Below are 25,693 nucleotides of genomic sequence, written 5' to 3' on the forward strand. Positions count from 1 at the left end.
CAGGTGCAGGTACCTTCCTGAATTTTGACCCAGAATGGACACCCGCACCCATACCCGGCACCCGCTGGCTTTTACCTGTGTACTTTCACAGTTACCCGCCCACAGGTACCTAGTAACCGCCAATTGGCACTAGGGGCAAGCAGAGCTGTACAGAATGGCAATTTGTGTGCGGGAACCTGCCTGAATTTGGACCCAGACTGGACACCCGCACCAGTTGGAGGATACCTGCGCACTGCCACAGATATCTGCCTGCGGGTGCCAAGTACCCGCCAACGGATGATAGGGGCCAGCTCTAGAAATATATGATTCCCGTGGTAAATTCCTTGTTTCTGCCAATTGTTAGATATTGCTTTGCAATGTAGTTGAAAATGTGTTCTACAATATTTCCAGTAATAACTAGATTCAAGTTGGAGCTGGTTTTCAATTGAATTCAACTCCTTTCCAAAGTGCCTTCAGCTCAATTGAGCATAAGTTAAACGTAAATTCATCATGAATTTAGCATACATTGAGGCTCAAGTTCCAGGATATATCTAACAGGTTTCTTAAACAATATTGTGCAATGGCACTTGCACACAAGTGCCACACAAACTCCCATGGTGTCAAGATTCTCAATCCCTCCCAGATTTTTCCTTATGCTCTTTTTCATGTTTCTTGGTCCTAACACATGAGTCATGTGGGTTTTGTTTTGGTTGTTTGTGTTGTTTGTTGTTCTTCTTTGCTCTTTCTGTTCCTTTCCTTGGTTTCTTCCTTTCTTATTATGGTTTTTTTCTTGTTTGAGTGTTGTGGTGTTTCTTCTTTTTCCTCTTTTCTTGTTTGATGTTTGTAGTTAGGGATGTGATGACATGTCCTGTGACATGTCACTCCCCAGAGTCCAAGTTTGAGTTCAAACTTGTAGGATGGGACGGCATGGGACTTGCTCTGATCCACGAGGAATTCCATCATCTTTCTGATCCGCTGGCAGTATCCCCAGCACTATTCCTGATCCTTTATCCCTGATCCCCTTATCATTATCATCTGATCCTCAACAAACTAACCACCGCCAACGGTATTCCATCCCTGTCGTCTCAACAAAATCCTTCCCCCCAACGCTATCACCTTTTCTGATCCTCATTGCTCTTCATTCGGACCACCACAAGGGCAGCCTCAACAGCACCTTTCCCCTCGACGCTCTGCCTACCGCCTGGCACGGTAGGAGTTCCACACCGTTGTCTTCCTCCTCTCTCCCTGCGTCCTCAATTGCTGTTGTTGTTGTTGTTGTTGTTGTTGTTTTTTTTTTTTTTTTTAGTTCCTCATCCCATCTTTGGGTTTGAGAGAAGAAATCAGGCTCACTATGCACCGATCCCAAGGCTCTTGCCATCTCTGGGTCCTGCTGGTTGAGCTCAACGGCTGTCTTGGCGATTTTTTGGTTTGGATTCTTTTTGGGTTTCTTTGGTGGTTTGACTGTGGCCCGTGAGGTATTCTTGGGGGCTGTGGTCTTTGCCGCTCTGGGGGTTTGTTTTGGGGGCTTGGGCACTCGGAGCTGCTGGTGCCTGGATGGTTGGGATGTTGGGGTCTGGTTGGTTACTGTCTGAAGGAGTGGGGTTTGGGGGGGCATGTTGTGTTGTATCTACTGCTAACTCTGTAGACGCTTTGAGCTGATTGCTGGTTTCTGCTATGGGGTTGGACATTACGTAAGGTTTTGGAGGGATAAGGGGGATGCTTATAGGACTGGGGTGTGGGATTTGCGTCTGGGATTTACAAAAAAGGGGGACTTAAGGTTTGATGTGGTTGGGTGTTGTGGTCTAACTCTATCTATTCTTTCTCCACTGCAAGACTCTAAAGTGGTTGTGAAACCCTTTTGCTGAATGGAGAAGGGGATGATGGAGGTGCAAACTCTGCCCTTCTATACTATCAGATAACAAGACCCACCAAGCTAAGCTTGGCAAGTTTTAATCAAGTGATGGGTCTGGTCTAGTTCCAGATGAAGTTGTTTGATGACAGGTAAGTGAGAGTTGAGAGTGAGTTCAGTGGTTATTTGCAAATATATGAGGGTTGCGGTGATGTATGGATGATGATAAGTGTGAAGGTGGTATGTAAATAACTGGGGAGTACTGAGCTGAGGGAAAACCAACTGGGGGGGGAGAGAGCTCCTTATATCAACAGTGGGCTGATGTGTTACGTTACAATATTTAGGCCTAAACATGTAACACATCAACCGTTATTTTTAAGAAAAAGGTGTTAATTTTATCAAAAAAATATTGAATTTTCAATACTTTACAATAAATTACAATACGTTTTTGGCTGTATCTATGAAAAATGGCCAATATTTGCTGTTATTTAGGGTATTTTTGCATATTTTTGCACCCGTGGGTGCTATAGTTAACTTATTTTATACACTCAATAATCTTAATTTTCTGTATTGTAACTTATTTTTCAATACTTTACAATACTTTACAGTTACGGTTAACTGTAACGGCCCACCGTTGCTTATATAGACAAATGTGAGGGATTTTAGCTACAAGGGGGGCCATGGATGAGGGATTTTAGCTGGTGGGCTGCATACAAGTGGTGTCAGAAGATACTAAATACAGGCAAAAAGTGGGGTGAGAAATGAAAGATTATGTCATACTAATGCAAGGAGTGCATAAATGAAGCAGGGAAATGTCAAATACAGGGGTACCTCATGCAAGGGGTGCATGAGTGGTGCCAGACTAATGCAAGGAGTGCAGAAATGGGGTCAGAAAACTGCATGCAGCTGCGAGGGGTGCATAAATGAAGCAGGGACATGTCAAATACAGAAGAAATGGGGTTGGTCCCCTGCATATGCAGTGGAGATAAGTAGGATAGAAAAGAGTATGTGTTTGGCTGGGGCTGAGTATGTGTATACCTGGGAAAGGTGACTTGAGGGTTGTGGCAGGTTGATGAGTGGGGCTGGCCATGTCCATGAGGGTCCAAGAGGGTTTAACTTCCAATCCAGCGGGGTTCCAGCGATGCTTCCAGTGGTGACTAGGGGTAAAATTGGCCGTAGAATCCATTTCTGAGGTCCATTTGGTGGTATCTTGAGGCCTAGGGTGAGTAAATATATGTATGAGAAAAACTTTTGATTTTTCACTTTTCCGTCTACCACACCGTCTCTGTTCTCTTATCTACTTAGTTACTCTATATTCAAAAAGAAAATTGTCTGTCTCTTGAGCCTGTGTAGACTGGGTAGGCTGTGCTAAGTTGTTGGATCAAGAAAGTGGGGGAAAGTGCTGGAAGGAAGGACAAGTTTGCAAGGTGAAGAAACCAATCTGAGTGCCTGGCGGGGCCAGGTCCTCCAGTCCTACGAGTCCTCTCTCTGGTTCCTCCCTGTACTCACCAGGGCGTCACCTCACCTTGGATGAGGCGTGACCCCAGTATTGCATCAGATCTTGACAACCTTGTCCCTGCGGTATGGGGAAGGGTCCCTGCTGCGCTGGCTTGTATGGGATAAACGGCACCGTGGACCAATCCCACCTCCCGTTCCACTCCCAGTAAAAGAACAAAATTGGGGTTTTTGGGACCCCTGGTTGGATTTAAGCTTAAGCGTACACATGAAAAGGTATGAATCAGCCAAAAAAAACAATTCCCCGGTGCCCCCCAAGGTATGAATTTAGGCAAAATTCATGAATTTACATGCCATTTATAGGGGGTTTCCAGGGTCCTCTTTTAGTGCACCCGTGGTGTATCCTTTAGGATATGTACATACTGTGTTTTGCAGAATGCTTGGTTCATTCTCCAAAACTTCTGGTTTTGTTGACTGGGGGCAATCACATAATTTTTATATCTTTTCCGCATGGTGCACCTGGCAGATGTCAGATGAGGCCCAAGGCCAAATCCACCCCCGGAGCCAATGTCCTCCGGTACACGGCAGTTGCACGGATTAGGGTTTCGGCCGTCAAAACTGCCGTCAGAGCCAAGTGACAGTCAGATTGACCGCTCACCTAACGGCCCCCATCAGCCGAATTAACAGCCGAACCGCCGGCACTTAACTCCAGGCAAGTTTAACATAACTTGCCTGGGGCCGGTTTGCCGACGAACGTGCTTGACCCGGTGGGAACAGTGGCAAGCTCCAGGCTAACCCCAAAAAAAGGGCAGAGGGGGCCAAGACAAAGTCCGCCCATCAGAGGGACACGTCACCCTCGGCCCTCATCCATCCACCCGCCTCATTTTTCCTAAGTCCGCTCATTGGATCACCGCCACCCTCCATCTCCCCCACCCTCACCAAACCACATCCTCAGACATGTCCCTCTGCGCCTGCCTCCTCCTTGCCCGGCCCACACCCCATCCACAGCACGCCCACCTCCACATCACATCCCCCATCGAGCTCCGCACCTCGCTCGGCTCCTTCCGAGCCACGTTCCCCTGACTATTGCTCCTCCTCGCCTGCTCGCTTCTGAGCTGATTTTTACTATTGATCGATCTTTCCAACCACAGGGAACGTTCCGAGGACCCGGCGCGAAGGGGGCGAGTGGAAAGAAGGGAGACGCAAGCAATTAAACGCGGGATGGTTGTACAAAAACGGAGGATCAGACATTCGAGCCCTGCGAGCGTGTTTCCCAGTCGTGATCCTCCGTAGTCGGAATGCGGTGGTGAGGGACTACAGGTATGTGGGGATGGAGGTCTTCGGTGGCGTCACCGTTGGTCGCACGCATTGGAAGCACGTCGCCGTTAACGGACTTTTCGCGCTGGTCTGGGCGGGTATTGTAGCCGGCGCTAGTGGGCTCATCCAGTCCAAACCATCCTGCTCGGCAGAGGGTAGCAAAATGATCAGCACGGTAGAATCGGTGGGGGACACAAGACAGGCAAGAACGAGTTACCTTTGAGGAAACTCCGGGTCCCGTTGGGTCCGGTGCCAACCAGACTCGAGCCCATAGAGCCTGGGGTCTTCCGTAAGTTGTTGCCGGCGCGGAAAGATCCGAAGCCGCCAAAGCCAGCAGGGTCGACCTCGTGGAATTCCCCGCCAGGCCTGATGTCCTCCACCATCCCACTGTCCCCGGGCAGCGCATCGGCGTATGAATCATCGTTCTGCGTGCTGCGAGAACCGCGCTCCATGTTTGCCCATCTCACAGCCATTCGCGACCGGGTGGATGAACCGTTTGTCACCGTTGTCGCCCGAGATCGGGAGCGTGGAGACGGCTTATACTTCAAGAAGAAGGTCATTAAGAGTACCAAAATCACTACGAGAAAGCAACACAGTCTATTTCAAGATTTTTTTTAGAAACAAGATAAAATATTTTAAAATGCAATAAAATACAAAAAAGTGCCCTGGTGGCCGTTAAACCAAAACTGAAAGTGCCCGTGAGTAATGTGATCGGCCGGCAAATTGCTGGTGGTGTGTGGTTGAATGGTGGTCGAACGGTGGGCAAGCGGCCCTGACCGCTTTTGTAGGGGGGCTCGGGTTGGACGGCGTGTTGCCGGACGGGTCGATGTGCCCTTACTTTTGCCAGCGGGTTGTCCGCTTGCGCATTGGCGGGGGTGCCGCCAAGTTCGGCGGTCCGCTTGACGGTTGACGGGAGGCCGGCATGCGAACGGTCAACACTGGCTGGGGGGGAACCGTCAAATTGACGGCCGAACTTTGGCCGGATTGGCGGCGATGTGGAACCGCTGTGTAGATTGTCTTGGAGATGGGTTAGAGACAAACCAAGTTCATATTCAGAACCGGAGCGCCTTCATTACCCTACCCTCCACTGCCCATGGCCATTGGCCGCTGCCCTCTGCCGGCAGGGAGGGGCCGACCGAGCGCTGGGTCGTTACAGAAGGATATCCCAGGCGGGAGTCAATCTGAAGGTTGGGTTTAAAGTTAGGTGTGGATTTTTGTCTGCATGTGCTTAAAAAACCTTGAATGCAAGGTTGGCCTAAGGTTTGGTGTAAAGTTTAATTTAAAGTCAAGTGCATAGCAAAACCAGACATTTGAGAAAAATCCAACCATTCTGCAAAACACAGTAAATATCAACTTTCAGAGCTTATACGAAAAACCCGATTAAGTTCAACTATCCGTTCACGCCTTCTGACCACGCGCCGTCCGACCGGGGCGGATAGTCGGGCATATGGCTTCGTGTCCGGGCCCCGGGCACTCCAATCTAGACGGTTGGTGCATATTTGAAGAGCAACCACCATGGCCCAAGACGCGACTGGCTCCAAGTACGTGACGATTGTCTCTGAAGAAGGTCAGTCAATCGATCAATCGATCATTCTCATGGTAGGCGAATAATTGGAAGCAGCTACTCAGATCTCTGGCATGTTCGCGTAGGTTTCCGGTTTATCATTCCGAAGCAAGCGGCAGTCCTGTCGAATACACTCAAAGACATGCTTTCAGGTAATAAACTTATCACAAAATAAAGGCTTAATTAAACACGAATGACTGATCTCATGTCCTTCCTATTATAGATGACATTGGTATGCTGGAGGCTGAATCTGGGGTGGTCAACCTGATGCATTCGTTTGTGTTTTCTTGACTTTTTATTTCTTTCATATCTGATACCCTACTTGAAAAAAAAACCCGCAAGCTTTCTGATGGAAAATCAAGCATACGTGCAGGGCTCCGGTAGTCGAAAAACTGTGCCATTACCTGCTTTTCAGACATCATCACATTACGACACCAGATGCCCAATCTGCCGTCAAAGGATCCGCTCATAACTTCGACGACCAGATCCCCATAGAGCTAGCACTCCAACTGTTAGTAATCTTAGGAAGACTATATCCATGTACTACAGTTACATGGTATGGGTATATTAATGCTTTAATTATTTTGAGCTATTTTAGACTGGAATGCGCTGATTTCTTAGACATAGTAAGCCAACCCCTTCTGACCATTCTTCACCAAAAATTTGAAATTGATATTTTTCGGGGCTGCCTCTCACTGATGCCATGCGTTTCCTTCTGCATCCTCCGCTTAGTAAAACCATTCCGCTGGAATATCCCACCTTACCCATAGTTCCAAAAAAAGTACACAGCTCAGGCATGTAAGACGTGAATTTAACCTGAGGAAAACCTGTGATCTACAATAATTGTGGTCTTCGTTTGCGTATGCCATTACTTCTTTTGGAACCAATTTTGGTAAGCCACTTGGTAAGAAGGTGGAATAAAATGGTGCGCTGGATTTCTGACAAATGAAAGGCTAATCATGCCCACAAAGACGCGACAACCCAATTGATGAAGAACGATCTTCACTTTCACCGCCGATGAGATTTCTTAAAAATACAACCCGAAGGTGTAATTGGTAGAAAAATTCCTTCGTGACATGACTAGTTTTTTAGACCAAATGGCTTATGCACGCGCTGCTAGCAAAGGCGCTTGTCAATCGAAAAACACAACAACTCGTTGTTGAATGGCAAACAATCGACGTAGCATGGGTGACATGATTGGAAAATCAGAGTCTGTGATTCACATTCACTGATCTATGCAAAAACGAAATCCACTAGTAGGTACGCCAGTCTTCTGGCTGTTGGGCAAGCAAATCTCGATTTGACTTGACTAATGCATTTACCTATCGTTCCTCCCAGGCCCATATTATCAATCTTCTAGCTAGTCCACCCTCAACATACTCAAGAGGCACCTCAGATATGGGATATAGAATCTGATTGTTTTGCCGACAGACTCTCAATTAGCCATGATTTCTGAAGGGAAACGGCAATTAAAGACAGACGTTGACGGCAAAGAATTCATGCATATTTTTCAGACTAAGTGAGTTTGTTTCGATTCTCTGACAAAAAAAGGCTCAGTTTCGCTACTAGATAACCTGAAAGAACATGAGAATCCAACATACAGATAGTAAGTTTGGCACCATGAGATAATCTGTCTTAAAAGTTGAGTATATTATAATTGGCGAAATGAACCATGAAATTTATCATTACGGTTATATTTTCTAGTGTTTCGGAACATGTATTTCCATGCATACAGTTGAGCTCAGGAAGATTTAAATCAAAATCACACTTATTTCTTGTTTATAGATGTAATACTTTCATATCACAGGAACTCTTCTATGTTATAAAGCGGAGAGTAAAAATCTTCACTTGATTGATTTTTGAGTATCTCATTAGAGAATTCGCGAAAAAGACAGAAATTCAGAATAAACAAACTCTAAACTCCCAATTAGGATGTATTCCAAAGAAATCTTGCTAGATAGCCTTCTTCAATAATGTGATACTTGAAAATCATTGTATTGTGCCTCCAATTCTTTGCATTCTTGATCATACATTTCTATGATGTGCTTGTAATAGATGTTCTTTTGCATCTTTTCTTTCCAGTTGGGATATTTATTCATTTGAACATGTCTTGTTCTTTTGTAAGATGCAATGTTTTCCATCAAATTTGTCCAATAAAAATTGCTTGTACACTCCTTGTTATTTACTGGTATCTTGTGATTCTTATCTTCAAATTTCAAAACGTAGTGATCATAATCAAAGACCATACTCTTCCATATAAATATATTGGTTGTCAGTCGGAGTAATTTCATTTTTTCTCCAAACTCTACTGCATCTTTGTCATCTGCTACTAATTGTGCTGGTTCTTTGTAACCTGAACCAAATCTGACCATGATGAAGTCTAATGTTGCAAATGTGTTTCCAGCAATGACTTTGAGATCAAATAATTTCATACCAGTCTCTAAATTTGGTTCAATAATAAATCTAACCATTCTAAGCACATCATCTTTCATATCCTTCAATAGTGTGGTACCTGAATCTAGGCTGCTGTGCTCCATCTCATTCAGGAGAAATTTCTTCAGCTTGATTGAAAATTGAATCAGAGTACACATTGGTTTGAAAAACCCTCTTGGGCAAACTTCATCTTCTGAAATTGCCTTTTCTGCTCTGGCATTCATTCTGGCTGCCAAATATTGAAATATCCACCAATCCTGTTCACTCTTTGAAAGAGCTATGAGCAGGGGTTTTGATTGATAATTTATAAGAAATCAGGAGGCCTGCTTTATAATATTTGGCAGAAATCAAAGAAAAATTAGGAACTTACTTTGATATAGTTCATGGAAGTTTGTCAGCTGGAAGTGATTTTTCAATTGTACTTCTTCAAATGGCCTTACATGATAAGCATTATGAAACATTGTATCTTTTCTGAATATTTGTATAGAGGTTTTTGCGAGCCATTCTATACCACTCCGACTCTTGTATAAGCTATTAATTTCTTTAGCCACAACAGCTGGAGCAAGGTTGTATCTACGTATGTAGCCTAGGGTCTGTAAGACACAGTTATTAACAGCCATTTGTACATGATGGAGAGGCTTAGGCATTTGCATTGGAGTTTCCAAACCCAAAACAAGTTTATAGATTGACCTGTTGTATTGAACTTCATCTTGTTTAAGCCTTTTGAATGGATCACTGTTTGTACCCAAAGAATCTTGGTATGACTTTCCTGGAACTCCAAAAATATGAATAAGGTAATTGTGACACATGATCAATGTCTCACCCACATCATCCATGGGTTTCAAATTACTCAGTTGAACTTCATTTTCCAATTGCTCATCATTTATTTTCTCCTTCATTTCATCAGTGTATCCTATAAATAAATTGTAAGACTGTATCATTGATTGCCAGTCTTTCTTCTGTGATTCTAGAATCCCAAGAAACACTGTTGAGTTACATTTTGCTGAGAGTATGAAGCAGGATTTTCTTACCTAATTGTGGATTGAACATGAATTTCTTCTTGCTGCATTCCATTTCTGAGAAAAAAAAATCCAGGTGGATCAATCAAACCCATTTTGTTGGATGCGCATTTCTACTATGTTGTCACACGTGATGAAGAAGATAAACAGTGGAGAAAGTGTGCCCGCACCGTTTGCATGGTTTAACGTCTCAACCTTTTCCCCGAATTGAATATCCCGCAATCCCATAGGTGTACAATTTTCACTCGGAAGAAGCAGAAAGAGCAGGGCAAATCTTTTCATTAACAAAAACATTTTCGTTGCGATGATGGTTGTTTAACGCTGACAGGGCCTACAGCGCATGAGAAGAATGATATGGCCCGGTCACACTTTAATGGTTCATGATGATATTTATATCTCTCTTTCTGCAGTAGCCGTGACTTCAGATTTGGCTCGTGACCATGAAATTGGTATGTATCAGGGAGGGGGGGGGGGGACGGAAAGCCCCGAGGACTGATACTCGAGAATCGTACAATAATCAATACATGTCTGATGTGAGAAGGTCATCAAAGTTTAGCACCAATGGGTCAACTCAGATACATGCAGCGGATAACCTTGAGGGAAATCGCCTTCGGCAATGCCATCAAAAACCGCCATGACACAAAATTTATGTGGTCGAACAGAATCATCGGAACGGTTCCGCACCCAAGGCGCAGGACTCAAACTACCCAGCAAAATGTCCCACTCGTATTCCTGATCAACAAGTGCTGCCGCTATGGGAGACATAACAAACTTGATGCGCTGTGCATTCTCTAGCCCTCGATGCTGGGATTCATCCATCGGACAACGGCTCCGTTTGGCTGGCACAGTTGATCATGAAATTTAGCTCTTCATAAGAAAATTACAACATGGAGAACTTCCCGTCGCGATCTGGGAGCCTTCCCGCGGCCCGAAGTGATATAAAATCCCAAATCCTAGATTTCCCTGCGAGAGTATCTGGACTTTCGGGCCCAGATTAACATCTGTAGGGGTCCCGTAAATGACGGGAAGTCCTCCAACGGAGGGCTCCCTGTTGTCTAAAATTGTTAATGTATGTCTAAAATTGTTAATGTACATAGAGGGAAGGGCCAAACCTTATTTGCTGGAGAAAGTCGATCGAGATCGAGATTTTCTCAGCAAATGAAGTTTAGCGCCCCCTTTGAATCATGTCATTTAGACGAAGGAAAGTCCTCCATTATCTTTATGAGAGGGCACCGACCATAACAGCCAAACGCGGGCTTCTGGATCCACTGTGTAACAGTTCCGGGGATCCTGATTCCTCCCTATCTTATGCCTAGGTTATGCATGTGGGGAAGCTAAACCTTGAAATAACCTTGCAATTTCCTGTTTGACCCTTGCGCAGCAATCAGTTGGGCAATTGCGGGACCAGTTTGGTTGGGTTTGCCTCGTAAAATACACCCCAAGTCATGAATGGGACAAGATGAAGGATACGCCAGGCGAAGCTCCTGAGTGGCCAGAGCGGCAATTACTGGTTTTGACACGAACAAATCGATAAAGACCAGGGAGACCATACGAACATGCGGACAGCGTAATTTTTATGCTGGCAACTTACATCCTCAAAGAACCGGATGCGCGTGAAATTTGGTCATGGGACTCGGGGTGATGTTCTAGACTGTGCTTCCCCTTGAGGGGTTTTTTCAGACGTTTATAAAAAGCTCTGTATTTTTTGGCCTTGATACCTCGGTGACGCAGAACCTCACATTCATTAATCTTACGGCCTATTGTACCAATGTAGCAGGGCGCGCTACAGGAAGGATGAAGTGGGTCTGCGGCGGAGCAAAGGCTACACGCGGCTCAAGATGGAACTGAGAGAAGAGCGAGTCTGGATTTTCCACTCGAATAGATGGATAAGAAAAAAGGGGAAACAGACACAAAGGCGGCTCTGATATAAGAGCCGATGACAGGAGGAAACAAGACACAACGGAAAGAAAAGCCGTTGAATGAGAATTCAACGGTACAGGGATACAGACACGTACAGGATGACGTGTCTGATGCAAGAACAGAAAAGGAAACATGGCGAAAAGGAAACTACCCCCTTGCGTGCTATGCAAGGGCTTCGGCATCCATAACTCCTGGCCTGTAGTGGGGCCGGAGCCGGAGCCGGGAATCTCTAGCGCGTACAGTGCGCCCATAATATGGGCGCCTGTCGCGTGACAAATTGTAGCACGGCTACACCAAGGACCAGCGGGTCAGATTCAACCACTACGTATTACGTGTCAGATTATACATAATAGCATTCATATAAGTTTCCGCACAGCGCGACGTAAATATTTTGAAGGAGATTTCATCCAAACCATATATTGATTTAATAAGTTCATTGGTTTTTGGCGGGTAACCTGGCAGCTCGTCCATCTTTGACCACGAAATCTGCTTCATGCAGGGCAACCTAAGTTGCCGCATAGATGCACAAAACAAAGACGTCATCAGAGCCAGAAAATCTCCCTGGGAACCCGGGTGCGAGCAGTACCCTGTTTTTTTGACCAAAAACAGGTACCCGGCCCCGCTTCCGGAACCACTTGTTGGGGCCGTAACTACCAACACTGCAACTGTTCCAATACGCTTATTGTCAGCCTTAGAGATACATCAGGTATCCAAAAGTCTGCAATAACATTGTAAATAACGATAATTTGTGAGTTATTAATGCAGCTTCAGATTCCTCACCATAAATTAAGGGGGGTGTGGTGATCAATTCTGGAACATGTGTCAAATTGTCCACGGAGCAATCAGTGCGGGGCATGGGTGGTGCAGAACGGTGCGGAACGGAACGGAGCAGAGCGCACAGCTGAAGGCGGCGGCGCGCAGAGCGTGACAGCGGAACTGGAATCAAACCGAGCAGGCCAGCGTGGACTACTGTGTCAGGAAATATGCAACACTAAGCTAGCGGATAGCGCACACTACAGTCTACAGATGTTTAGAATAGCGGCCCACTGTTGCTAATAAGTTGTAATATCCTTTCAACATATCATACAATTTATTTCCCCCTCAAAAGAACTTTGATTACACATCTATCCCTGGTGCTACCTGGTTGCCTGATTGATGTTTGACCAAAATGAGGAATCTGCCAACTCCTGGCGGGTGTAACCTAAATATGGAAATTATCAACCTGGTACCTGCCATGTGTCTGGGTAATGCCTCCTTTTTTTTCTCAAAAATGACACCTGTTGGTGTCCTGTGAGGTCAACATAGCACATATGTCCCTCTTTTGGAAGTTGCCTGAGGGACAGCTTCCCCTTATTAGGTCGAACTTGTAGATTCACTGCAGACAAAAATGGGATGTTTTTGAAATTTACACTTCAAGGATAATTAAATTTCCCAAAAAAAATACTCAAAGTTTGAGGTTGGGAAAATCATTGAAAAAAAATCACTCCGTACTGAAAAAAAATGCAAACTGAGCGTGCTCAGCCAAAAAAATAAAAATGTGTCAGACTGAGTAAAAAACAATGGGGCACATTTTTGGGTTGATTTGTAGGACGGGCCTGCACAAGGCCCGCATGGGCCCCTAACAGGCCCATTGGGCCCATTGAAAAAGTAGTATTTGTTTGGAATTCCCATGCTCTGCTAAAATGTGAAATGGGTTGAACTGAATGAAAAATGAGGGGCTACATTTTCAGGGAGATGTTTTGGACGGGCCTGAATGAGGCCCACCTGGCCCCCACAAAGCCCATTGGGCCCATTGAAAGAGTAGCCTTGGTCAAGAATGCCTATGCTCAGCTAAGAAACAAAAATGTGTCAACCTGAGTAAAAAACATGGGGCCACACTTTTGGGGAGGGCTTATTGACAGACCTGCATCAGGCCTGTCAGGGCCCACCCAAAGCTGGTTTGGCCAACCCAGAAGTAGTCTTGGTTAAGAATGCCCACATGATGTTTCAGAACAGCACCAATTGACCACTAATCAACAGAAGATATTGAAGGGCTTCTGACATCTGCATGACATTTGTGCACTCACAGAATGTATTTCCAGGCCCTTTCCTTCCCTTTGGAAACCTGTTGGCCCGTACGGGCCTGATGCAGGCCCGTCCAAAAAGCCTCCCCAACAATGTGCCCCTAGCAACAAAGGGTAGTTACGTTACTTTGGGTTATCCGCGCAATTTTGGTAACGTAACTACCCCCGTTATCCGGGGCCCGCCGCTACTTTACTAGTAACGGGGTCATTTCAGGCCCCGCGCGTAACGTAACGGGCCTGATTTTTGAGGCCCGTTATCGCGTTATCCGGGGGATAACGCGATAACGGACCATTTAAGGCTTTTTAGCCTCATTTTTTGCCTGTTCTCAAGGGCTCTGCGTGCCCGGATAACGCAACGAGTATAAAAAAACCGGCTCAACGTGTTGTGATAACGTAATTGCACTGCCGTTACGCGTAACGCGTAGATAACGACAAAAATTTTGTTACGTTACCGTTATCTACGCGTTACGCGTAGCGTAACTACCCTTCGTTGCCCCTAGGGTTTTTTCTCAGTCTGACAAATTTTTATTTCTTAGCTGAGCATATGCTTTCTTAACCAAGGCTACCCTTTCAATGGGCCCAGTGGGCTTTGTAGGGGCCATGTGGGCCTCATTCAGGCCTGTCCAAAAAATCTCCCCAAAAATGTACCCCCATGTTTTTTATTCAGTTTGACCCATTTCACATTTTAGCAGAGCATAGGAATTCCAAACAAATACTACTTTTTCAATGGGCCCAACGGGCCTGTTAGGGGCCCATGCAGGCCTTGTGCAGGCCCGTCCAACAAATCACCCCAAAAATGTTCCCCATTGTTTTTTACTCAGTCTGACACATTTTTATTTTTTTGGCTGAGCACGCTCAGTTTGCATTTTTTTCAGTACAGAGTGATTTTTTTTCAATGATTTTCCCAACCTCAAACTTTGAGTATTTTTTTTGGGAAATTTAATTATCCTTGAAGTGTTAAAACAATCAAATGGAATTAATTCTCCACTTTTGTATTCCAACCCAATAAAGCATAAAGACAGCTTGCTTTAAAAAATGTGCCACTCAAGATCCATGAGAATTTTTTGTGTCAGGGGTAGTCTCTAAAGTGACTAACCTCTGAATGCTGAAACGGACGTAGACCGAGAATAAGGGATACAAAGATGCTGGTGTGAGAGGCGAATAAGGGAGGAAAGGATACAACACGGAGGAATATAAGATGAAGCGATGAGGAGAGAGGAAAGGGGGAAAAGGAGAAGGGAGAAAGAAGGGAATATAACTAGAGGAAAAGCCCCAATCACGACGAGAGTCATAATAGCTTGGGCTTGGTAGAGTTTCAATTCCAAGAGTATCCGGTCAAACTGAACTGGGGAATCCTCCAGCCGAGGAGGTTCCTCCTTTAAGTGATCTCTAACCGACGCGTCTCGCTCGGTTAGATATCTCAATGAAGAACCTCTCTTCTCGAACGGCAATAGCTAATTCCTTTTTTAGCGCTATGGCTCTCGCATAGGTCTTTTGCGGCCTTATGGCGTGCTTTGAGGAACATCCTCAACACGCTCGAGGCTGACAATCGCCCCCACAAAAAAGGATGGCTCTAATACCAGAGCTATCCTTGGAGCGCTTACTCGCGCGAAACCTGCGCAGTAAAACATCTGCCCCTGGTATCTTATTTTTAGGCAGCCATTTATCGGCGTCCGCAGGTTTCTTCTTAAACCTGGTAAGATAAAGACGGCAGTCTTGACCGTTTTGTCTAGTGAGCTTCTTGTCCAAAATTAAAGAAGGGGTATCCTCATCCGTAGGTTCATCGAAGGGCGGCGGCGGAGTCGCATTTGCGACTGGGGGCGCATCTTCGCCATCAGGTAGTCTGTATTTTTTAACCAGACTGATAGGGAAAGTGGGGTGCTTGAGATCAAATCCTTCTGTAAGGAGCAGCTCTACAGCGTTGTCGCCGTGGAAACATTTAATCACAAAAGGGCCTACAAACGCATCTTTCAATTTCCTAGAGCCTCCTAAATTACTGAAGTTTATAGTTGAGACAAGAACCAGATCCCCGACTTTTAAGTCGTGGTTTTTGTGTGAACGGTCCCATCGTTCTTTATTATATTCTACAGCTTCCGCGACACACGCGCTAGCTTTAGATTCCGCTTTAATCATCATTTCTTGAAAACAGGAAGCTGATGGGTGAATCTGGACTGTATTGCTAAGAAGCATATCTTTGGGCATCTTTGGTAGCCATCCTCTTTCTAGCTCGAAAGGTGTCAATCCTGTCGTTGAGTGCTTACTAGAGTTATACGCGTATTCCAATGCTGGAAGCAATGAAACCCAGTCATGAGTATAGCCCTTGGCGTCTTTGAATTGTAGCCCGTAGGCGCAATATCTGCGAATCATATCCTCCAGCGTCTGGATCATCCTTTCTGCGAGTCTATCCGTTTGAGGGTGGTAAGCAGTCGAGAAGGCCAGCTTGGTTCCTAGGATATTAAACAAATTTTTCCAAAATTCCGAGGTAAACTTCGGGTCTCTGTCACTAATAATGACCTGCGGACAACCTACGTCACTAACAATATTATTCCAGAACAGAAGGGCTACGTCCATGGCCGTGTTATCTTTGTGGCAAGGGATAAAGCGTGCTCTTCTAGAAAAACGGTCTACGATAACTAGAACTGCGTTGAAGTTATCTTTACCCGCCGTCGGGAGAGCTGTGACGAAGTCCATATTAATGACTTCCCAGCGATTCTTTGGTTCCTCAATCCTTTGAAGGAGTCCAAACTTCTTCCCCGTCGTTCTATTCGCTTTCTGACAACAATCACAACACTCACAGTACTTCTCGACTTCCGATCTCCATCTTGGCCACCAAGCTAGGGTTTTAACCCTCTCTGTTGTGCGTTCTTTTGAAAAGTGAGCCGCACCAATGTTATCATGACATTCGTGCAACATAGTTGATATATGATCTTTAGAAACTAGTACAAGTGCACAGTGGTTCTCTGATCTATGGTATAAGAGGCTGTTGAGAAGAATGAACCTTCCTGAATGGAAGTGGGATTTCCATGGTTCATCCAATTGTGCAATGAGATCTTGTCGGGGATTCTTGGATTGGAGAATTCCAATCAAGCAAAGGGAGTTCTTATCTGTATGATAGCTACGTTCAACTGCATCCCAAAATTCGCTGGAAAGGCCGCTCAGCAAGATCGCCATTATAGGTACTTCTTGTTCTACTTCCTCTTGATCAGATGCTGGGTTATGTAGGAATACAGGCCCAGGCCCAGACCCGCAGCGACCTTCGCGGAAGCTTGCAACAGACCCAGACCCAGACCCGCAGCAACCCCCGCGGAAGCTAGCGAGGTTCGAAAAGCACCCAGACCCAGCTGCACAGAAAGGTAAGCCTAAGCCCCTTTCGCAGTCCAAAGACCTAAAACCTAACCCAGGTGAAAAGCTAACCTGTGTATCGCCACGTCGACCACAGAAGCCAAAGCCCCAGCCAAAACCTTATCGGCCAACAGACAAAGCAACCCAAAGACGCAGACGGAACCAAGAACTCTGTGAGTACTTGAGGCTAGATATATGCAGACTTACTCGTAAGAACTGACATAAGTCCGGTTCCGTCGTAGCACTCTTGCGGAACGCATCAGACACAAAAACCAAGCCGAACTGCTCTACAGGATCACGGAAGCCACTAGAGCTAACCGTAAGCACTAGAGAAGATTCAACTAAACAGATCAGACCTAAAGCTAACGCACGTCCGAACCCCGTTCGTTGCGTAGCTCAAGAAACAGCGGATAACGTTTTATCCCAGGACAAGACCAAGCGACTGCAATAGCAAACGCAAGCTCGTAAGCCTAGGTCTTGCAGCCGCATAGACAAGACAGAAAGAAACTGATGTAGAGGAGATTGCGGCCAGTCGCACTGCAGTTGACGATCTACGACAACCACTGCCCCTCGCCATCTTTTCTCCCAACTCACTCAAACTCACTCAAGCCATAGGCAATTCTTAGCCTGCTTTCAGGTACACAGATAAATATTCTCATTTGTTTTCTTTATCCCTAAAATTGTACCTAGACTCTAATGGAGAAATACATGTTTCAGTTGCTCCATTTCTTTTAGGTTAGAGTCATTGTTTGGCAAGGCCCAGCGTGACAGGCCATCAGCATTTTTATGAATAATCCCGTCTCTATGCGTGATGGTCATGGAGCCCCTCCAATCCTGGATAGATATCTGCCACCTCAGCATGTGTCTGCTAGGTGTTGAAATGTTTAGCAAGGATTTGAGCGCCACACAGTCAGTTATGACTTCAAAAACGCAGCCGTCTAAATAATAGTACAGTTTGTCCAAGGCCCATACCAAGCAAAGACACTCCAATCGCGACGCTCCATACCGTTTCTCTGAATCTTTCAATTGCCTAGAAATGAAACAGATTGGCCCCTCTACGTGTTTGTCATTAACAATCTGGACTTGGTGCAGTGCTGCGCCCAGTCCTTCCATGCATGCGTCTACATATAACTTGAAAGGCTTAGAGGAGTCTGGATGGAATAGAAGTGGCGCTGTTGTCAGAGCTAATTTCAGATCCTCATAGGCCTGGACTCGTTCTTTCGTCATTTCGAATCCTACCGCCGGACTACATAGCTTGTAAAGACATCCTGCCATTAAGCTGAAATCTTTCACGTGTAGTCGGTAATAGCCCGCAAACCCCAGAAATGATTGTAGCTCCTTAACATTGGATGGGATAGGCTTTAATAATACCGCCGCGACACGATACTGGTCTATGGCTAGTGAGAGGCCATTAACAATGTGTCCGAGAGCTTTTAGCTCCGTGAAACCAAAGGAACATTTGGTCAAAGATATCTTCATATTCATTCGAATTGCTTTTTGCAGGATCCGCCCCACGCGTGTCAGGTGTTCTGACCAATCCTCACTAAAAATGATAATGTCATCTATATAAATGATAACCCAGAGTTCACTCAATTCCTTGTGGAACTCATTGTCCATCATCCGTTGAAAATGCGAAGGGGCATTCTTAATGCCAAAAGGCATCCAAAGATATTTGTGGATGCCTAACAGATTATGCGCAAGAATTTGCGGCTGTTGTGATGTACAATGTTTTGGTGAAAACCCTTCAAGACGTCCATGCAGGTGATAAAACGCGCTTTATGGAGCCTTGTAAGTGATTCCATAATTTTAGGCATTGGGTATCTATCCGGGGTCGTATAGCTGTTTAGTGCTCTAAAGTCACCTACCAATCGTGACTTGCCATTGTGCCAAGCTATGATCACTGGGGTAGTGATATCAACATTCTCATTACACCCGACTTTTCGGATGATTCCCATTTTAGTGAGAAGTTCAATGTGCTCTTCTAGAGCCGCTTTGCTCCTAGGGCTCGCAGGATAAGGTGCTTTCCTGAGCGCTGGTGGATAGGGTTTATCAATGGTTAGAGTAATCTTCACTCTGTGCCCTCTAATAGCCCCAAAAGGTTCTTCTACTGTTGCAAATGCCTTGCGTTTATTGGACAACAATTTCAACAGTTGCTCGCGTTGTTCTTTAATCAAATGAGGTCCTATTTTTGCGTCTCAAAGGACTTCCTCCTCAAACGTATCCACAACGCTTTCTATTACTAGTATGGAGTTGATAGCGGAATCAAACTCAAATTTCTCTCCCATGATGGAGAAATGTCTCCCTTTGTCATTAAGGAGAGAAATTTTGTAGTGTGATAAGTAATCATTTCCAATGATGAAGTATTGCACCGGCATATTTTCCATGACTACGAATTGCACTGTCAATTTGTAGCTGTGGAAGGTAAGCTTGACTTTTACCACTCCTAAGGGTTTTAGACTTCCGCTACAGCTGTGGAATTTCCCTGCTTTCACTGGTAAAAGAAAATCCTTCCAGTTAATGCAAAATCTTTCTAGATAGGCTTTTCCTACTACTGATTTTACTGCTCCGCTGTCCAATAAGGTTGTACAACTTTTCCCGGCACAATTCATCTTTACTAGGTTATTTCTGCCTTCCAGCGTCGTAACTGCTAATTCCGGTGAGGAACCTATAACAAGATCTTCATCATTGTTAACTTCACTTCCTGCATCTTCTTCTGCAGGATCTGCGGTTTCCCCTATTGCATTAACGTTCTTTGGACAATTCCTTGACGTGTGCCCTAATTTCTGGCAGTTGTAACATTTTACTTCAGTCGAATTTCTCGCCAATTTTGATTTGTCTTGTTTATTTGTGTCGGTTTTCTCCGTAGTCTGGCTACTGGTGAGTTGCCTTTGTCTTCCCAATCTGGTTTTTTCTACTATGTCTTCGAGAACATTAATCAAAGAACTCATATCTGATCTAGTGGAGTTCATGGCTGTCTTGGCCGCATACTCTACTTCTCGGTCCATCAACCCTAGTAGTTTAAAATTGATGGACTGCTGAGTCAATAAAGGCTCAAAGGCTCTGAGTCTTCGGTACTGACGGGTAACCCAGGATGATACCGGAGTATCTCCTGCTATGAAACGGTCCTTGTCAAACGCTTCTTGTTTACGGCGCATCCAATTGGAAGTGCCATACTGGGCTATGATCTGTTTCTTCCAGAAGTCCCACTTCTCCGTCAAATGTTCTTTTCTCATAGCTTTATACCAAATACCGGCTACTCCTGTGAGAATTGAGAATAATTTGACTTGGATATATTCGTCCGGAACTCCTGTTTCTGCTCTACAAGTGTCTATCCAATCTATGAATTCGGTATGGTCGTACTCGCCTTGCCCTGAGAACTTGGGCCAATTGAGTTTGTTAACGGCATTCCATAATTGTTTCTGCATCTCGCTCATACCCGGGTTTTGGTAACTAAATGGTTGAGGTTCAGACCTTGCCTGGAAACCGGCTTCTTTGTTAAGTCGTTCACTCTCATACTCTTGTCTTATTGAAGAGGGCATTCGGTTGACTGAAGCCTCTGAACGTATAGCTGATGCTTCTAGTTTATCGGTGATTTCCGATATTTCAGCCCTCACTTCTGCTCCATCCTCGCGGAACTGGCTGAGTATCCTGTCAAGCTTTTCGCTCAAAGAAAGGAAATCCTTCCTATGTGACTCATCTAACTCAGCCATCGCAGTTTTAAACTGGTTTTCTGTTACGATAGAATCTGTTTTCGACTGTACTGCCGCTGTCAAGCTCTTTATTTCTTGCGATATGCCGAACAGCATCACATTACTCTCGCTGGGTTGGCGCACAGTCTCTTTTTCATCCCTTGTAGGATTACATGCTTGTCTCGCTGATTGCGAGTTCGAACTTGTCTCTCTTTGCTCTACTATCTTGTCGTACTTAATCGCTGTAATCTCAGCAGCCACTGACTCGATTTTAGCACTAAGATCTTGGATTACACTCACTAATTTAGCGTCTTTTGTTTCTGCTATGGCAATGATCTCTTTAGTCAAGTTATCCATTTGTATCTCAACTTTACTCTGAAAGCTCTTGTGGTTATCCAACAAGTCCTCCTTAAAGGTCATCTTGTTGAACTTGCACTCACATGTACCCAAAGGCAATTTATCAGGTGTCTTACTTGTCAATGTTTGTAAAGCTTTAGAAATGTCTTTAATTTGCTTGTGATGAGAGCCACTTTGTAGAGACAGGGAGTTACATGTATTACTTAGGCTAGTGATGTTCAGTTTAACTGACTTAATATGATCGTTTATGCTGTCGAAGGATTTCTTAACTAAATTAGAGATAGGAAGAGTAATTCGCTGGTGAGAGGAGTTTGCTGAAGAGTTGAAATGGGAAGCAATAAAAGGCTGGAGGTTATCTAGTACAATGCGACTATTACCATCCACTATTCCTTCAATCTGATTAAAAAGGAGTGAAAAAACTTTCTTTGCATCCTTGATGGTCAAAGGACCTAGTTCTCTTGACGACGAGCTCTGGAGGTCTCGTCCAGGTGCTGGTACGCCCCCTGGATGGTTCTGGACATACAAAACAGTTCGGAGTAGACTTGACGACAATGTTGCTGTCTGCCTCCCATCCTCCTGTGACCTCGAGGCGGGCCTGCTGGGTTTCTCGGAGCTGCTCCTCTCCCGGCTCCCTGGTTGTTCTGGTGGTGGTCCGCTGGTCTGTGGTACGGGTGGGTTGGAGGTTGTGGCACGTTCGGACGCGGTCGAGCCTGTGGTATCAAAAATGGATTCCAACCCTCCATCAAAAGCAGAAGCACTTCTTGTCCTATCAACGCTTCCAAGCTCCGGTGGGACGCCGTGGCCTGTCTCCGTAGGACTTCCATCCCTTGGAGACTCCCTCCCGCCACTGCTAGGAGGTATTGCTGTTTGCAGGCTTCGTGAGTCTGCATCAGAAACTCCACCTCCGGCAGCCAGGCTTGGCGTAGGCATCTTACTTGCTCCACGCTTAAACTCCCCTGCCGGGACCAGGGCCGGTTTGGCGGATCTGGTGGAAGAAGCACGGGAAACTTGGTCAGATTTGTCCGATTTGGGAGGCATGGGTACTGTTTGATTTGTAATAGTACTAACTAATCTCTATTATGTCTGAGTCTTTCTGTCCGTGGGGACTTGAGGCGGAGCTGTCTGTCCTCGCGGTTGAAAAGAATCTGCAAACAATTGTCCTATGCTAACCGAGTCTGCTACGCTGGTGTTGCTGGGAGGACTAGAAGGATTGGCGTTGGGGTTCTCCAAAAGACCAATGAAAGGAAAGAATTTGTGTAATGACGGTTGTCTCAACACTGAATTCAGGCACAACATTAACTGTTCAGCTTTTGGTAGAAAGGAGTCTACTAGTGTTGTGTATGACTAGCTTACTGTTGAGGTTTGACTGGTTACTAGGTAGAAGTAGTCTGTTCAAATTGAGAACGGAAGATAAGGTCTGAAATCAGGAAGCTGGAAAAGTATCCGAGCTAAGTGTAATACTGAGTAAGTTGAACTGAACTCTTTCAGGAAAATATAGCTCGAGGTTATTTTCGGCTTACTGGTTGGAAGATATCCGCGATAATCTTATCTTCAACTAAATCAAACAATCTTAGTGAGTCGACAACTAAATCAACCGATTCTAGTGCGTAATACCAAATCAAACAATCTTGGTGAGTAAGAGTGTCAAACGACCACTTCTTAGGAATAGAGAAGATAAAAGAAAAAAGAAAAATATCTTGGGTGAAAAATTTCCCGATGAGGCCCCCAAATGTCAGGGGTAGTCTCTAAAGTGACTAACCTCTGAATGCTGAAACGGACGTAGACCGAGAATAAGGGATACAAAGATGCTGGTGTGAGAGGCGAATAAGGGAGGAAAGGATACAACACGGAGGAATATAAGATGAAGCAATGAGGAGAGAGGAAAGGGGGAAAAGGAGAAGGGAGAAAGAAGGGAATATAACTAGAGGAAAAGCCCCAATCACGACGAGAGTTGTAATAGCTTGGGCTTGGTAGAGTTTCAATTCCGAGAGTATCCGGTCAAACTGAACTGGGGAATCCTCCAGCCGAGGAGGTTCCTCCTTTAAGTGATCTCTAACCGACGCGTCTCGCTCGGTTAGATATCTCAATGAAGAAGCTCTCTTCTCTAACGGGAATAGCTAATTCCTTTTTTAGCGCTATGGCTCTTGCATAGGTCTTTTGCGGCCTTATGGCGTGTTTTGAGGAACATCCTCAACACGCTCGAGGCTGACATTTTGAGAGGGAATAGTTTTTCAACTGTGATGTGTAAGGATATAGCCAACTAGATTCCAATTATAAGGAAAATTAAGAAATGGGCTAACAATGTGGTTAACAAGGAGGATCAAAAATAATAATAATAATGAATGAATTTTTCATTTGTTTGCATGTTTTGTTCTTTGTTCAGTTGAGAGGCTGTTCTTTTTTAAATACACTAGACTTCTAGGAACTTATGGGAATTTCAAACCGTATTCATAAGATCCACGCTTTGCATCTATGTTACGCTGTATTATGAGGAGTGCATTCTTCACATCGGAAACACATTGTGGGGTTTCATGTATACTTTCTGTATCAACCCTTTCATTCCAGATGAATTCCTTCACGTTTAAATAGGTGGCTTCAATGAAGTCTCCAAATGTGGGACTGCCTTCTTGTGCCTCAATTTTATCTTGAACTCTGGCCATTTCTTCTAGTATACCCAAAATTACTTTTGCATGGGGGTCTTTTTGGTATTTTTCCTTCAGTTCCCGAAGAATGCTGTTATGAAAGCTGTTGGGATTGATTTTTGATGGGCGTAGGATCATACGCAAATTGGATGTCAACTCTCGAAGTGCGATTTGAACATCACTGACGTATTGGTGGTTTACAAGGGCCGGTTGATTGGAGGGTAGTGCAATGTTCATGCGGCCAGCAAGCTCTTGGTGGTGCTCCATTAAATTGATGGTGTCCTCAGAAGTGACAATACCTTGCCGTTTCTCTACTTCATTTTGCAATTTGACAAGTTCTTCTATCAATCTGGAGCCTTCCATGTCGGCAAAACCTTTGTGTTTCTCTTTAAGAATCCCAAGAATCACATTTTGCGTGCCCCTGGTGTTTTCTTGCAATGGATTTAGGATCGTATGTAGATTGGATGTCAAGTCGCGAAGTGACATTTGAACGTCCGCAAAGTATTGGTGGTCTATATATGTCCGTCGACGGGGGGGCAGTCTGATGCTCACCCAGCTGGCAAGTTCTTGGTGATGCAGCGTCAAATCAATGGTGTCTTTTGACGTGGTGGTACCTCCCCGTTTCTCTATTTCATTGTGAATGCCGACAATTGCTTCGATCGATTTTGAACCTTCCAGATCGGCGAAGGCTTTGTATTTCCTTTGGAAGTTTCGAAGAATCACGTTTTGTATGCTATCGCCATCGCCTTCCTCCGATTCTAAGATGCTCCTACTATCTGCTCAATACAGAAATAGTTAATCAGTAAGATGTTTGACTTTTCCAGAGGGGAAACACAACATGCTCTTATTTACCTTCGCCATTCAAGCTTAAATGTTCCATTGCCTGCTGCACATTTTGGCTAAGCCGATTGACTTCGCTATGCCTTGCCTCCCTTTTCTGATCATTAATAGAGAGACCAGAAACGCGGGTATTAACCGAAGAAATTGGATCCAAATTGTCTGTAAGAACGTGCCAAAATTTGACACATGAGCAAGTCAGTCAAAGTACGAAAGGAGTGACAATCGCTTATATGTATCAATTACGAACCTTGCATGTGGGCGATGTATTGCTTTCTCCCTCGGGCATTCTTAAAAGCCTCCATTCGCACGCGGTATCTTCGGCGTCCGCTTTCTTCTATGATCCTACGTCTAGCTGCTTGATATAGAAATAGCTCATCAGTAGGACGTTTGACTATCTCGAGGGAATACAAAACATGCTCTTGTTCACCTTTGTAGTCAATGTTTCCATGTTTGATTCTCCGTTGCCTATCTTGCCCAATCCGAACGACTGTGCCATCCCTTGGCGCCTCCTTTTGATTATCAAGAGAGAGGCCAGCCAAGCGTTCACGAATTAAAGAAGAGGCTGTGTCCACACCCTCTGTAAGAACTTACCAACATTTGACAGAAGTCAGTCAAAGTACGCAAGGAGGAAAACTCAATCTAGCAAGATAAGTAAGCAAATATCTTACTGTAGTCCTTCACACAAGTGCATAGTAACCATTGACCAGCCCCTAGCATGTGGAGGAAAATCCAAAATAATGATATCTTGGTGAAGATCATGTTCTCGTCTCAGTTAAGAACAGGAGAACCTATGAATTGGAGAGGGGTCTTGGTTGGATGAGTATTTGTAGTGAGAACAGAAAGCACACCCCGGTGCTAGGTGTCAGTTTGAAAAGTCTGTGGACCAGAGACCTCGTCTGTTTATGAACACCATGGCTGGTTTCTTGCTGCCGAAGTGAAACATTTTTGAATGTGAGATGGTTTGGAGAAATGTTTCCAGTTATGTAAATGTACATAGCATTGCAGAGAAGCGCGTATGTACATACAGTTTCGGAAAGCTGGGAAAGAATGTTTCGAGTTGTGAAAAGGTTTCAAAGTTGTGAACCGGGTTTGCACACCGCGTGGAGTTTGTATAGCGACTCTTTTTCGCGGGGAAATCTATGTAGTCCCAGTGGCTGCAGATCTGAATCTGTTGCTCCCTACAGAGTCGAAGGGGTTACTTGGATATGGTTTAGCATGTCCCTG

At 44.9% G+C, this 25,693-nt stretch overlaps 4 protein-coding genes across 4 annotated transcripts; 1 reads left to right on the plus strand and 3 right to left on the minus strand.

Annotated features, from left to right (window-relative positions):
• Positions 1-4,526: 4,526 nt before the first annotated feature.
• PtA15_13A48 (uncharacterized protein) lies at positions 4,527-5,052 on the minus strand (the record flags this gene model as incomplete). The annotated part of the gene is made up of 2 exons (XM_053162692.1): positions 4,527-4,741; positions 4,818-5,052. 2 exons carry the CDS (start codon positions 5,050-5,052, stop codon positions 4,527-4,529), a joined length of 450 nt encoding a protein of 149 aa, XP_053026204.1.
• Positions 5,053-6,115: 1,063 nt separating this feature from the next.
• PtA15_13A49 (uncharacterized protein) lies at positions 6,116-6,899 on the plus strand (the record flags this gene model as incomplete). The annotated part of the gene is made up of 6 exons (XM_053162703.1): positions 6,116-6,167; positions 6,251-6,316; positions 6,388-6,439; positions 6,538-6,675; positions 6,763-6,790; positions 6,897-6,899. 6 exons carry the CDS (start codon positions 6,116-6,118, stop codon positions 6,897-6,899), a joined length of 339 nt encoding a protein of 112 aa, XP_053026205.1.
• Positions 6,900-8,131: 1,232 nt separating this feature from the next.
• Positions 8,132-9,910, minus strand: PtA15_13A50 (uncharacterized protein; the record flags this gene model as incomplete). The annotated part of the gene is made up of 4 exons (XM_053162715.1): positions 8,132-8,874; positions 8,968-9,564; positions 9,629-9,673; positions 9,787-9,910. The coding sequence occupies 4 exons, from the start codon at positions 9,908-9,910 to the stop codon at positions 8,132-8,134; spliced, it is 1,509 nt and encodes a 502-aa protein (XP_053026206.1).
• Positions 9,911-23,413: 13,503 nt separating this feature from the next.
• PtA15_13A51 (uncharacterized protein) lies at positions 23,414-24,115 on the minus strand (the record flags this gene model as incomplete). Its single annotated transcript, XM_053162726.1, has 1 exon — positions 23,414-24,115. The coding sequence occupies one exon, from the start codon at positions 24,113-24,115 to the stop codon at positions 23,414-23,416; it is 702 nt and encodes a 233-aa protein (XP_053026207.1).
• Positions 24,116-25,693: the final 1,578 nt, after the last annotated feature.

This window comes from Puccinia triticina, chromosome 13A (genome assembly GCF_026914185.1).
Source record: "Puccinia triticina chromosome 13A, complete sequence".
NCBI lineage: Eukaryota > Fungi > Basidiomycota > Pucciniomycetes > Pucciniales > Pucciniaceae > Puccinia > Puccinia triticina.